Genomic DNA, 13,129 nt, shown 5'->3' with positions numbered 1-13,129 from the left:
GAGCAAAACCTGGGCATCGCGGTCGTGGATCAAACAAGGACTCTAGGTTTCAATGCCAACTTAGAACATAACACGTCGCCGCTTGCAGAGACATGTTGTTCGAGGCAGCAGGAAGGTACTGACCACAGCATATTACGAGCAGTAGCCCTGCATGCCTATATGGCCAGCTTCGGACGTTTGAACCCTCCGCTTCCGTGCTCAATGTCCCCATACTTGCAGAAGCACTGGTGCAGTTGCAACACGAACCAATCCACGTACGGAGTTTGGTGCACATCCGGCTATCCGCCGCCAGCCACGATCAACTGGGCTGTCATTCTACTCTGACGTCGGGACTCTGGATGAACAGTATTGACTATTCTTCAGGCTACTTTCGGCGCATTCTACCAGGATTGCTACCCGGCCCCAGGCTCGCTGAGTCCATGTCTCGCATAAGAGATGTCAAGTTGAGCCTTCTTTCGATTCTGACCACGTGGTCTCAACTCGATACATCCCCTGCATGAGCAGAAGCATCTGAAGGTGATTTCATGTGCAACGCGAGCAACAAGCAGTCCAATTCGGTCCTGCGAGTCTGACGACGAGCCTAGGAATTGCATTTCCTGCTCAGCTTTTTTGACTCAACCTCAAAAGGATCCGAAGACCGCAAGGTCTGGATAATGGCGGGATTACATCCTATTTTCAGGTGCACCTCTCCCCTCCATTTTGATCCATGGTGTCCTCAATTCTTGAACGTACGGAATCTTTGCGGTCCCTCTTGCCTAATCTCTGCTATGCTGCTACTCAGATTGTTGCACGAGCTTCGCAGATGTCGTCTCGACCCTTCTAATGCGAGAACAAGTCATGATCTCTTCAATGGGTGGGCGAGTTTGCCATACCATCACTCATACATGAAGATGACATTTGCTTTCGAGTCAGAGTTCGATACAGACATCATATCACTGTAATTTCGACGACACGTCCTGCCGAGGTTCGGCTGATGTCGCCTTGGAGCAGGTCTTCTGGTTTCTTTCGTGACGTCTCGGTGCCACCACCTTTTCATGATACAGACTCCCATCCAACAATCTCCGTACATCTTCCTTTCGTAGGATCCCATCCTCAGGCCAGATTAAGACCCAGGCGAATCCCCATTCAAACATGGCAGAAACTTGGCCGAAGAAGTCAAATGCCATTCTCGATCTCCTCAATCCGTGCCACAGTTCCCACTTGGTCAGCCCACCTTTCCCATCTATGTCAAATTTGGTAAAGAAATCTTCTAACGGCTGTGGTCTGAAACGGCCTTCGGAGTCAAAGGTACCTGTCCCGCTGCCGTGTTTGTTCATGTATGCGTTTTTCACCCAAAGTCTAAAGAAGGGGTCAGGCAGCCAGCCAGGAACGGTGTTATACGATTGTACTGCGTGGAGGAAGCCGGTAAAAAATAGAGAGGTGGGGATTGACCATTCGAAAGAGCGACAGGTGCGGTAGGTGTCAGAGGGCCATATGATTCCATCGCCATCAGGGTCGAAGAAGGAGCAGTGTTGCTCCAGAACCTGATGGAGTCGACAATTAAGCAAGCTGTCTGATCTGGACGACGCAAGTGACTTACAGTCTGGTGTTGGTGTTTCTCCGCCCAACCATTTTTCACCGTTCCATTTGGGGCATCTGACGAGGGAGCGTACGTGGCCCAAACTACGCCAGAGTTCTGAAGCAGACCGCCAGGGGGTGGTATATGCGCCTTGTACTTCTCTGTGACAGGAGCCTCTGGTATGGAAATCCGATGCGCGATGGTAGCGCATTCCACGTATGGTGACATTGTTTCCCATCAACCAAGAGTCAACCAAGATGGTCGGAAGTAGAGTACACTAGAGAGCCATGTACAAATATACATGTTATTCGACGCGCTGTGCATCATCAAGCATCTGGCGGCATTGGCGGCATTGAAAAGTCTTGACATCATCGACTCTGTACGTGGCGGTCCAAGCCACTGGGACGTGCACTCAAATTCGGTACTACAAACACATAGCATTATGCAGCTACTCATTCAATGAAGAGGAGATGACCAGTCCACGGCTCAGAGACGAGCATGGACACTCCAGGACACTCCAGGACACCCCATATGCGCAGTCGCCAGAATGCTTTGATACTCTGTAGTGGTCTTCGCGGCCCTTCCGCCAATCCAAAGCGAATGGTCAATGGCACGCCGATTGGATGAAGTCGAGACAGGGAAACGAGATAAAAAGTGGCAGTCTGACCGCAAGAATATCAGGAACAACCTTTGATACCTCACGCCCCAGGCGTCACAGATCAGGCCGATGGAAGATTACGGGTCCAAAATGAAGCCGCTTTTCAATACTATATTCCTGCCAGGAGAGACGAAGTATAAGTGAAGTCTTTTCTCACTCCAACTGAAGAATCTCAGTCGTGTGGCAAGGCGACTCGGTCAGACCGCAACCTTCGTTTCTTTCGTCACTACCCTGGTTACCCGTTTGCTTTTCAATTTCTTTTCACCTTCAGCAAATACTCATACATAGCTTTCCAAGATTAGGCCCGAGTACAATCTCTCAGAGAGTTTATTGGGACAGTTTGCGGGGGGCCCTTCCAACAAATCTCGGTGGGATTAAAAAGTCAAGGGCCAGAAAGGGAAGAGAGACGAAAAACACGAAGTGACCATCTTTTGGTGGCAGCAATTCTTCTTCCCCTTCCCCTTCTCTTCGTCGTCGATTCCTTTAAGAGCCGGGGATTTCGAAGCGAAGACTGGGCTTGCGGTAAAGGAATTTAACTTCTTTCGATCCTCACTCCATGCTCATCGTCGAGGAAGAATCTTCATTGGCCTATCACCGAGCCACAACCAAAAGCGTCCTTGTTGCTCGCCATCTTTTGAGGCCGAGCACTTGCTTGATTATTCAAATACATACAGCGCGAGAATCAACGGCATGGCGCACAAACCAGTGATACGTGTCGTCGGCTCCCTGAACATCGACTTCGTCACACGGACTCCACGTGTCCCCGGGCCGGGGGAAACGCTATCTGCGACATCGATGACAGTCCATCCTGGCGGTAAGGGATCAAATCAAGCAGTCGCGTGTGGGAAAGCAGCATTCACTTCTCCATCCTCCCAAGATGTCGTGGTCGAAATGATAGGCGCCGTCGGTGCCAATGACCCATACTACGCCTCCCTCCTGAAGCCCACACTAGAAAAGAGTGGTGTGAGCACCACAGGCGTCGAGGAGATGGAAGGAGTTCAGACAGGTACAGCTACTATCATTGTCGACGAGGGCTCCCATGGTGAAAACAGGATCCTGGTTGTCCCAGGAGCCAATGCTCGAGTGAATGACCTGGCAAAAATCATAGAGACTGCGACAAAAGATGGCATCCCCGATGTGGTGGTCATGCAAGGGGAGATACCTCGATCCACCGTGCTTGGACTGCTGAAGGCGTTCAACTCGCCACATTACAAGACATGTGTCATTTTCAACCCAGCACCAATGTTCCCAGAAGGAGTCCCGATTGATGCGCTCAAGGGCTTGGCGGTGCTGGTAGTCAATGAGACAGAGTGCCGGCAGCTCTTCACGTGTGTGGATGAGCTGAAGACCGTTCCAACTTCCGGCCTGGATGAGCCCATGACAGAGTTAGAGCTCAACCGACTTACGACCTATCTCCATAACAAGGCGGGAATACTCATCGTGGTGGTGACGCTTGGTTCACAGGGTGTCTATTATTCATTCGAGACCCCCGACTTTCTGGACCGGTCTCTAATCCCGGCTGTGAAGGTGGAGCGAGTTGTTGACACAACAGGAGCAGGGGATACGTTTGTGGGATACTTTGCTACAGCGGTTGCCAGGCATCTCGCGCAAGTGAAGGGTTTGGAAAATCTCAATGTCCGGGAGGCCGTGGGTAGGGCGAATGAGGCTGCAGCAAAGTGCGTGCAAAGAAATGGAGCAATGGAGAGCATTCCCTTCGGATACGAATAGCGGCAATATGAAGACGGGCGCGAGTCGTTTATATCTGTCTCCACGGCGCCATGGACATTCTCTTTGGTCCCGAGCCCCGAGAGATGACAGGCGGCTAATAGAGTCAGGGGGGTTACTCTCGTGGCCACACTCATAATGGGTCGAAGTTGCAAATCGGTCCCGGATTCGGCATCTGCTGGGCCCAGGAACTTTTGTAGTCCGATTGGCCGAGACAGGTACAATATCACGGAGCGTGGAGCCGGCTGGTGATGGTTGTGAGGCGGAGGAGATGCCTCGGAAGGCTGTCAGCAAGCCTTGTGCGTGTGGGGAAAAGGGAAAACCGAGGTTCCTGGCAATCATCCCGTCAATTCAATCCTGACCACCGTCCAATATCTTCCTTCGATTAATACCCTTTTTGCCAGTGCTCACTTGCTCACTGATACAAACAGCCGAGCAACTTCAGTCCAGAAGCTTCGGGTTTCTGCAATCTGTCTCGAACGGAAAGACTTCGATATCGGAATCAAACGACTATCTGAGACAGGAGATAAATCCCAATTCAACAGAAACAAAGAAAAAAAAAAAAGAATGTATCCAACAACATCCAAAACCGAACTTCCACCCCCTCCGCCCAACGACAGTGTCCTCCTCTCCTACCCGACGCCCAATATCCTGCTCGTGACCATCAACCGGGCGCGGCAGATGAACTCGATCCCCTTCCCCGTGCACTGGCACCTCCACCGGGTTTTTGAGTGGTTCGACCGCGAGCCGACCCTGCGCGTGGCCATCATCACCGGCGCGGGTCCCAAGGCCTTCTGCGCGGGCCAGGACCTGATCGAGCTCGGAAAGCGCAATCCCAAGGAGCTCGAGGAGAAGCCGTACTTGGGCATGCATCCCACCTCGGGCTTCGCGGGCATTAGTCGAAGACTGGGCAAGAAGCCCATCGTTGCGGCAGTCAATGGGTTCGCTTTGGGCGGGGGCTTTGAGATTGTTTTGAACTGGTGAGTACATGAACCCGTTTGGGTCTTCACCCTTCTCCTCGCCGTTTTCTCCGTGTGTTGCATTTCCCAATGCTCCCTTTTACATGGGGGGGTTCTGCCTTGGAAGACGGCCTTTGCTGGAGCTCCTCGCTGCTTTCGACCCCCACAACACACTCTCCATGCACGTCTAGCTCGGCAAGTTCGGTTACTAACAATCTCCTCTTCTTGCACTCCAAAGTGACATGACCGTCGCTTCTCCGACCGCAACATTCGGCCTGCCCGAGTCCCTGCGCGGCATCTACGCCGGCGCCGGCGGCCTACCCCGCCTGGTCCGCAACGCAGGCCTGCCCATCGCCTCGGAGGTGTCCATGACGGGCCGCACGCTGTCCGCCGCCGAGGCGCTCAAGTACAACATTATCAACCACGTGTCAGCGACAAGGGAGTCGTGCGTCGCCGAGGCCGTCCAGCTCGCGCAAAAAGTCGCGGACATCTCGCCCGACGCTATCATTGTCACCCGCGCCGCGCTGCGTGAGACCTGGGAAAACGGCTCGGTCGAGAGAGGGTACCAGCTTATCGACGAGCGCATGAAGAGGGGCCTCATGCAGGGCGAGAACGCCACCGAGGGCTTGGCTGCGTTTCGGGAGAAGAGGAAGCCCGTGTGGAAGGCGTCGAAGTTGTAAGCAGAGGTTGATCCGTGCTTGGGTCTGAAGGATATCGTGTCCGTGTCCGTGTCCATGTCCATGTCCCTGCCCCATGTCTGCGTCACTGTCCAGGTCTAAGTTTAGCCCTCGTCCACGTCCGGTCGAGCCCGGTTCATGCGCCATGAGCCGAGAGAAGAAAAGAGTGAAGGCATTGCATCTCTTTTATATATGGACGGATACGGGATATAGCGTATGGGACACATAATATCGAATATATGACGTATATATATATATATATATTTATATATTTATATCATACGTGGCCACCTCGCCAACGAACCCACACAAGCGGCCGTTGTCTACATTCCCTCCGCGTGTTCCCGCCCCCCTTCCCTCTCCTATGAGGGGGGGGGGACAGTATGTACCACTACATAGCATCTATGGACATTAGCATATCACCTGCCTTCCGCCGTGTCTCGGCCGCATTGTGACATGTACTCAAGTATGGCATGCAGCGGGCGATTAAGGGAGAGGCGCGGGGATTGGCTAAAGGAGAGAGGAATATTAGTTTCACGTGGCTGGGATGAAGATGGAGATGAAGAAACGTGTCTTGCAGACGCCTCAAGGATTAACATTCTGATCACAGGTATAGGTACGCTGCAGCACATCAACCTGTGTGGTCGAAGTTGGCTAAATGCAACGTCTCTACCTCATCAGTCTATCTGTGGGTAGTACTAGTTACTCGTGAATCGTAGGTTCGTTCACATTCGTGCAGTGTTTGCATATCCCATCTATGCCAGCACCCATGTCGCTCGTCTTCCAGGTCAAATGTTCATGAGACTAACATAAACACCCCAAGCCAGCCCTGCCAGGCCTCCAACAAGCATCCTGTGTTCAACAGGGACAACGACTAGATTGAGTATTGTGACGATGGGCCAGAACTTGTAGCCTGCTATGAGCATAGGGAAAAAGTCCTGAAAACGAGAGTCAACCAATCACCTACCACAAAAAGAAGTGCGAAGATACCAAACTCACCTTTTGAATAGTTGTCATGATGTGATTCAGACCCTCGCCTCGCAACAGGTTGATCATGACAATGAACCAGATTGTATTCAATGACGCCCCAATGGTCTGATCAAGCACGAACTTGGCAATTGTATTGGTGATGGACAGAGTCTCTTTCTCGTTCGCCGCTCGCTTATCATCGTCCTTCTTCTCCCTCGCGTCCACGACCTTGTTGTCTCGTTTGGGATTGGTCGGGAAATTCCTCTCGAGCGCCAACTGCCATTTGTAGTTCGGCGGCGTGGTTATGACCGCGATAATGATGAAGTGAACGAGTGCAACCGGGTCAATATAAGCCCCGCCACCGCGGTAGGCCCTCAGGACTTGGGCGAGGGCGTTGGAGACGGCGCTCATGATGGCGCCCTCAAGCGTCACACGCAACAGCCGCGAGGGCTCGGCTGGGGACGTGGCTTCGGACATCATGTTCTGGTACAGGACCGAAGGCTGTCGATTAGGAGGATACTGTAGGTATGCTCTGTTCGGTGTAGAGATGCAGGGTCTGGTCTCAGAGGATCCGTAGGGACTTTGTGGTTCTTCGCTCTGTTTGTCTGGCTGGGCGACGGAATCTGTTTGTTCCCACACTGGGTCATGTCATGTTGAGGAAACTGCGACTGCGTAAACCACGATACCAAGGCAGCTGGAGCAGGAGCAGCAGGGGGAGCAGCAGGAGATGAAACAGCGGCCTGAGGTCTTATTCATTGTCTCAACATATCACGAATGCCACGTGTCAGGTTGCGCAGGTGAGTCCGGGGTAGATGTGAACACAATCCTTGTGTGCAAGAAGGGCGAGGACGAGAAGGAGGAGGAATGTCACCTTGGCCTTCAATGAATTGGGGCTAAATTCTGGCGAACCCCCGATAAACAAAAGAGCAGCGTTCAATGCCGCATTGTGCATCGAGCTGGCGGGAAACAAATAATCAGTGGAGGGTTTCCCGCCGGTTTTCCGCTGAGGGGGCGCAAGGGGCGCAGCTTTGTTGGAGGAGCGGTGTCCGGAACTCCCCGGGTCAACGCCAGCAGTTTTCTTCAATGCGATGTGATTGCTGCCTTTAATCTCCAAGTCATCATCTTCCGGATAATATGCTGAAGGGCACACGAACGGGAACCCAAGAGTCATCCACGAGTTTCCAGAGCCTCCCACGGCCACTGTGGCTATGCGCGAATCTTCGCATCGATCGTTTGAACGTGTGATCGACAGCGGCGGCGTGTGCCTTGCAGATATGACTTCACCATGACGTTGAATGCACCCGGATGAACTCTCCGCGCCCAATTGAGGTCGACTCACAGCAATAGCTGATGCTGATGCTGAGGCTGCCGGAAATATAGACCCGTCAAGGGCACGAGATCTTCCCTTGGTGTACTTCATACTCTGCATTGAACTCACTGCGAACAAGACCAAAGTTGAAGACAGCCCTGTTATTCTGATCAAGTTAAAACATCCGTCTCGGTCTCGAGATGCCTCGAGGAGCAGAATTCGACAACGGAAAGCCTCAGTCCGACAACCCCATCGAGGCCGGAGAGGACAAAGTCCATGGAGGAACAAAGGTATGAACATAGGATGCAAGACGCTGAAATACTACCTGCACAACACATCTCAAGTCCCAATCTAAAACAACAATCCTCACGCCATTCTTCCCCAGGATCATAGTATCGCTAGCACAGTCGCTGACACACCATCTCCCATGTTATGTCTAGCCCACATACGAAGCCGACCTCTCCGGCCCCAAAAAGGCCGCACCTCTACCGGAAGGCATGGACGAAATGAACGACCGCACCCTCAGCGGCGGCGCGGCCCCGGGACACGAGAGCGGAAAAGGAGGACACGGGTCCCGGACAGGCGGAGAGCATACGGGCCTAGGTGCCCACAAGGACTTGGGCACGGCGGATCCGCATCCGAAGGACCTGAAAGATGACAGACAGCCTGGGGGGAGTTGAATAGCTGAGGACGGAAAATAGCGTCGAGGGGACAGACAATCCGTGCAGAGGGGTTACAATAGCACTCGGCTGGCATGCCCCGTTGTCTGCTAAAATCAACGCATGTGAAGACAAGACCAAAAAACAGCACGCACTCTGCAATTTCATGCAAATGTAGTGTAACCCGATATTCTCCACCAAGTCTATGATATAGCTATAGGTGATTAGAAAAAAAGAAGAAATAGCCGCCTCCTTGTGTATAACATGCTCACTCCTCCACCCCCCCCCCCCCCCCCCCCCCCATGGCTATGTATGTAACTACGTTGCCACCGGCTCCCTCGACACGACAGGCGACAGGCGTTCACGGCCTTCTCTGCTCTCTTCTCCGAGGGCACCCTCTTCGTCCTTGACCACCTCGGGGGCAGTCCACCCGGTCCCGGCCTGGACCAGGAGCATGAATATCGCCCAGACCCCGCCGGCCATGTAGATGGAGCGCAGGGCGGTCTCATAACCCGCGAGGGCGACCTCCCTGTCGACGCCGGTGAGTCTTTGGACCAGGATCGGCGTGCCGACCAGCTTTCTGATCAGCTCGGCTTTCTGCGCGAGGTCGAGTCCCCGGTCCGCGAACCCCCGTGTCAGGGACTGCTGCAGCGTGCGCAGAAACAGGCCACCCGTCACGGACGACCCAAACGAGCCTGACAGGCTGCGGAACATGGCGTTCAGGGGGATCACGATGACGTGCGTGGTCGGGTGGGTCAGGTGCAGGACGTGCGCGAGGCTGTAGTTCAGGAGGGAGCCGACGATGAAGCCGTTCAGGAAGAGCACGAGGATGTACAGGTAGATGTTGGAGGTGGGCGTCGAGATCCAACCGACGGCGAACATGGATAAGGAGAAGAGCACAAAGGTGACGATGCACGCGAGGTAGAAGGACCCCGTGCGCCTTATGTGCAGCCACCCCGCAAGCAGGCCGCCGAGCCCGAAGCCCAGGTTCGTCGGGATGAGCGTCAGGCCGGCTTTTGTCTGTGGCCAATCTCGCAGCGTGAGCACGTAGGTCGGCGTGTAGAACAATACGCCCCAGCGCGCCGTCATGACACCGACGGTGGCGATCCCCGTCAGGATATTTCCCCGCGAACGCAGCACGGACATCGGCACGATGGGCTGGCTTGCCCAGGTCGACTCGACGAGGAGGAAGAGGACGAATGACGCGAATGAGAGGATGATGGGCGTGATTTGAATGTGCGGAGACGAGAGGCTGTACAGCAGAAGCACGACGGCGGCGATGATGCTGAGCACGCCCAGGTAGTCGATCTGCGCGAGTTTCTTGCCCAGCGATTCGGATGACGACCCCTGCGCCAACGCTGTCCTGGGCTTGGGGATGGCGAAGAACGCCACCGTCACAGCCGACAAAGCGAAGGGGATCTGCAGCCAGAAGACGGCACGCCAGCCGACCAGCGGTTCGAGGGCGCCGGCAATGATGGCTCCACAGGCCACCCCCGTCGTGTAGCCGGTGTTGATGCAGCCAAAGAAGAGGCCTCTCCGTCGCGGGCTCGTCAGCTCCGTCACCAAAATGAAAGCCACGGGCGTGACGGCCGCGCTGCCAATCCCCGTCACGGCACGACCGGCGAGGAACACGGCCAGTGATTTCGCACGCGAGGTGACCAGGAGGCCGCACGACTGCACCATGATCGAGGCGAGCAGATAGACTCTAGGGCTAAAGATGGTGCACAGTCGGCCCGCGACCGGGGTGATGCTCGTGACGGCGATCAGGTAGGCGGACGTGAACCAGCTGACTTCGCTGGAGACGCGGAGCTCCATGGCGATGGGCGACTGGATGGTGGTGATGAGCGAGACATTGTTGGTCAGGATGAAGATGAGGACCCAAACGGAGATGCAGATGAGGAAGCCGCGTAGAGAAGAGATGCCCTCGTCTTGTTTTGGTTTCAGGGGGCCGGGCGACGACGGTGAGTCTCGTGATGATGGCTCTTGTGTGGTGCTAAAGGCGGCGTTGTTGGTTGAAGAAGAGGATAGAAGAGGCGTCCTCTCGGACCCGACATTGTCCCCCGTCATTGATGTTCCTGGCAGGGGGAAAAGGGAAGAGAGAGAAAAAAAAAATAATTGAAGGGCTCCTAGAGCCTCAGAATAAACATGTTCTTCAACATATGTACAGTAGCATAGCAATGGGAGAGATAAAGAATTGACAAAAGTGTGGTGGTGTAGTTTACGCAATGAGCTATCGAGCCCATACAAATCAACCACCAATAACACGGTTGAGATCCTGAAATGCTGAAATGCTGACAAAAAGGCATCCGTCGAAACGGCCGAAGGGCATCGGCTCTCGGTCTCAGCCTCGACGGGGCAACTCGAGCGAAGAATGGAGACAAATAACAGATGAGACCGGTAAATATGCAAAATCTGCGGAAGGCCGTCCTTCCGGGCATGGCCGTCCAATGGTATCGAAAGGGTCTGTGGCACTGATGGCGTGGCTGTAATATACTGGTGAATTTGTGTACCATTGGGGATTATCTGAACGAGTGACGAGCAGGCCGCTACAGGCCCGTAGTTATTCCGTGAGAGAGTCGCCCTCCCTCCGCTTCACTCGGCACACTCTGCTTTCCTCGTCTCAAAGACCTTCAGAGCTTCCTCCGCAGCTTTGACACCGCTCAAGACCATGGCCCCAAAGGTTGGACCCATGCGATTGGCGCCATCCAGTTCACTCAGCTCCATGCCGCCCATAATTAAGCCCGGCGACACCTCGCGAGTTCCCTTGACAATGGCATCCTCGGCACTGTTCATGTCGAGCGCACGCATGCCGCCCAATTTCTCAACCGCGTTCATGCTGACCAGGCGCTTGGCGCAAAAAGCTCCAAAGGGTCCATCGTGGCCAGTGGTGCTGATGACTAGTGGAGCATTGATTGTGCTGAATCCACTGTCAGAACTTCTAGAACAATGGTAGGTCATGTGAAACTCACTTGGGGTCCATGCAGCTATGGTTATCATGGTGCAAGGTGACCAGCGTCCAGTTTGTGACCACGCCAACCACTCTGACACCGCCTTCGGCAGACGGGCGGGTGACCAGATCTTCAACACAGGTGGCGTTGAACAGCTTGACATTTGGCATGGCCAAGACCTTGCTCATCAGCGTGGACATGAAGAGTGCGGCGTGCCTGACAACCACATAGTTGCCTTCGTCTTCATACGGCACGCCGATATCATTGAGAAAGGCTTCGGCTGGTTTGCGCAGAACCATGGCCGAAAAGAGCTGGCCACCCAGCCAGCAACCGCCTCCGGGGCTGACGGAAGCCTCAATGATGGCGATTTTCAGGTCGGGTCTCGCCTTTGCCAAGGTATAGGCAGTGGAAAGTCCGCAAGAACCCGCGCCGACGATGACCACGTCCGACTCGGCATATCGGTCTAGGTCGGCAAAGTAGCGTCGAGTCATAGCCCGAGAGACCTGGGACTCGCGGATGGGAGCAAATTTGAAACCGTCCCATTTGCCACTGAATTGTTCAAGCAGACTGTTGTTGTAGTGTTCGTTGGCGGCCGTCAAGGCTACCTTTTTGGCTCCAAGGGCGCTTTCTTTCATCTGTTTGGTGCTGGCGTAGCCTTCAAACTCGTTAAAGGTGGCAATTGGTGGAGACATTGTGCAAGTCCTGCATCGTGTTAGGAGAATTCTGACAAGCTGTCAGGGAAAGAGAGGGAGATCGCATAATCCTTTCGCTGGTATTATCCAGATCAAGTTAAACCGTATGATCTCAGAACGCAACTTCTCCCGATCCCGCAAAAGACTTGCCATTTCCAAATCCCCATCGAGGACTCGGTTGGATGGCAGACTATGGCTTTGCGGGGCAGGAAAAGTTGCGAACACCGGTTCATGCGCAGACATCCTCATGTCTGTGAAAATTGTACCTTGACCATGATGGCTCTTGACCGAGCGAGACGAAAGCTTAGCAATCTCCATCTTTGTCAAGTGAGATTTACTCTTGAGGGTGATGGGTGGGATAAGATATGGACCTGATATTGTCAGCATGGAGTCCAGATTGGCGACCAAAGGTAGGGGGCGGAGGGAGCGAAATACTTCGACGGGATGGCGAATCGATAAGCAGACCAGGAGATTGCGAAGAACGCATAAAATAAAATGTGGCAGGAGAAGAGAAGTCCAGAAAAAATGGATAGAAGAAGTGAGAGGTGAGAGGTGAGAGGAGGAATTGGCGCGTCGATAGAAGGTCCGTAGCTTTATATGAAGTCAAAGACAAAGGAGGGGCTGGCGAGGGGCAAGTGGAGCTGCCTCAACCGTTATCGGATCACATCCAGCCAATTGGCGTACTAACCTTAATGCAGGAGTAACACGTGATTGTTGCTCGTCTTCGCCCGAGGATGCTGTCAATGTAGAGAATGGAGGAAATAGACGAAGCGAAACAGATGACATGTGTTGAAAATGGATCTCAAGTCTAAGCCGTTGATTCATTGAGCACTTGTTCTATCCTATTCTTTCCCATCCATATTTCTCTTCGCAGCAGCAGCAACAACAACAACAACAACAACAACAACAACAACAACAACAACAACAACAACAACAACAACAACAACAACAACAACAACAACAACAACAACAACA

The 13,129-nt window shown here is 53.7% G+C and overlaps 7 protein-coding genes across 7 annotated transcripts; 3 read left to right on the top strand and 4 right to left on the bottom strand.

The window, feature by feature from the left end:
• Positions 1-932: 932 nt before the first annotated feature.
• On the bottom strand, positions 933-1,786 carry A1O5_06978 (uncharacterized protein; the record flags this gene model as incomplete). Its single annotated transcript, XM_007747567.1, has 2 exons — positions 933-1,523; positions 1,580-1,786. 2 exons carry the CDS (start codon positions 1,784-1,786, stop codon positions 933-935), a joined length of 798 nt encoding a protein of 265 aa, XP_007745757.1.
• A 1,120-nt stretch (positions 1,787-2,906) lies between these two features.
• On the top strand, positions 2,907-3,944 carry A1O5_06977 (ribokinase; the record flags this gene model as incomplete). The annotated part of the gene is made up of 1 exon (XM_007747566.1): positions 2,907-3,944. The coding sequence occupies one exon, from the start codon at positions 2,907-2,909 to the stop codon at positions 3,942-3,944; it is 1,038 nt and encodes a 345-aa protein (XP_007745756.1).
• Positions 3,945-4,508: 564 nt separating this feature from the next.
• On the top strand, positions 4,509-5,580 carry A1O5_06976 (uncharacterized protein; the record flags this gene model as incomplete). Its single annotated transcript, XM_007747565.1, has 2 exons — positions 4,509-4,921; positions 5,139-5,580. 2 exons carry the CDS (start codon positions 4,509-4,511, stop codon positions 5,578-5,580), a joined length of 855 nt encoding a protein of 284 aa, XP_007745755.1.
• A 785-nt stretch (positions 5,581-6,365) lies between these two features.
• Positions 6,366-7,023, bottom strand: A1O5_06975 (uncharacterized protein; the record flags this gene model as incomplete). Its single annotated transcript, XM_007747564.1, has 2 exons — positions 6,366-6,515; positions 6,577-7,023. 2 exons carry the CDS (start codon positions 7,021-7,023, stop codon positions 6,366-6,368), a joined length of 597 nt encoding a protein of 198 aa, XP_007745754.1.
• Positions 7,024-8,055: 1,032 nt separating this feature from the next.
• A1O5_06974 (uncharacterized protein) lies at positions 8,056-8,535 on the top strand (the record flags this gene model as incomplete). Its single annotated transcript, XM_007747563.1, has 2 exons — positions 8,056-8,145; positions 8,296-8,535. 2 exons carry the CDS (start codon positions 8,056-8,058, stop codon positions 8,533-8,535), a joined length of 330 nt encoding a protein of 109 aa, XP_007745753.1.
• Positions 8,536-8,832: 297 nt separating this feature from the next.
• Positions 8,833-10,581, bottom strand: A1O5_06973 (uncharacterized protein; the record flags this gene model as incomplete). The annotated part of the gene is made up of 1 exon (XM_007747562.1): positions 8,833-10,581. The coding sequence occupies one exon, from the start codon at positions 10,579-10,581 to the stop codon at positions 8,833-8,835; it is 1,749 nt and encodes a 582-aa protein (XP_007745752.1).
• A 525-nt stretch (positions 10,582-11,106) lies between these two features.
• On the bottom strand, positions 11,107-12,154 carry A1O5_06972 (thiazole biosynthetic enzyme, mitochondrial; the record flags this gene model as incomplete). Its single annotated transcript, XM_007747561.1, has 2 exons — positions 11,107-11,431; positions 11,484-12,154. The coding sequence occupies 2 exons, from the start codon at positions 12,152-12,154 to the stop codon at positions 11,107-11,109; spliced, it is 996 nt and encodes a 331-aa protein (XP_007745751.1).
• Positions 12,155-13,129: the final 975 nt, after the last annotated feature.

Source organism: Cladophialophora psammophila (genome assembly GCF_000585535.1).
Source record: "Cladophialophora psammophila CBS 110553 chromosome Unknown aczJe-supercont1.10, whole genome shotgun sequence".
NCBI classification, from domain to species: Eukaryota; Fungi; Ascomycota; class Eurotiomycetes; order Chaetothyriales; family Herpotrichiellaceae; genus Cladophialophora; species Cladophialophora psammophila.
Note: the sequence above shows the minus strand (reverse complement) of the source record. Positions and strands in the feature narration are given on the sequence as shown.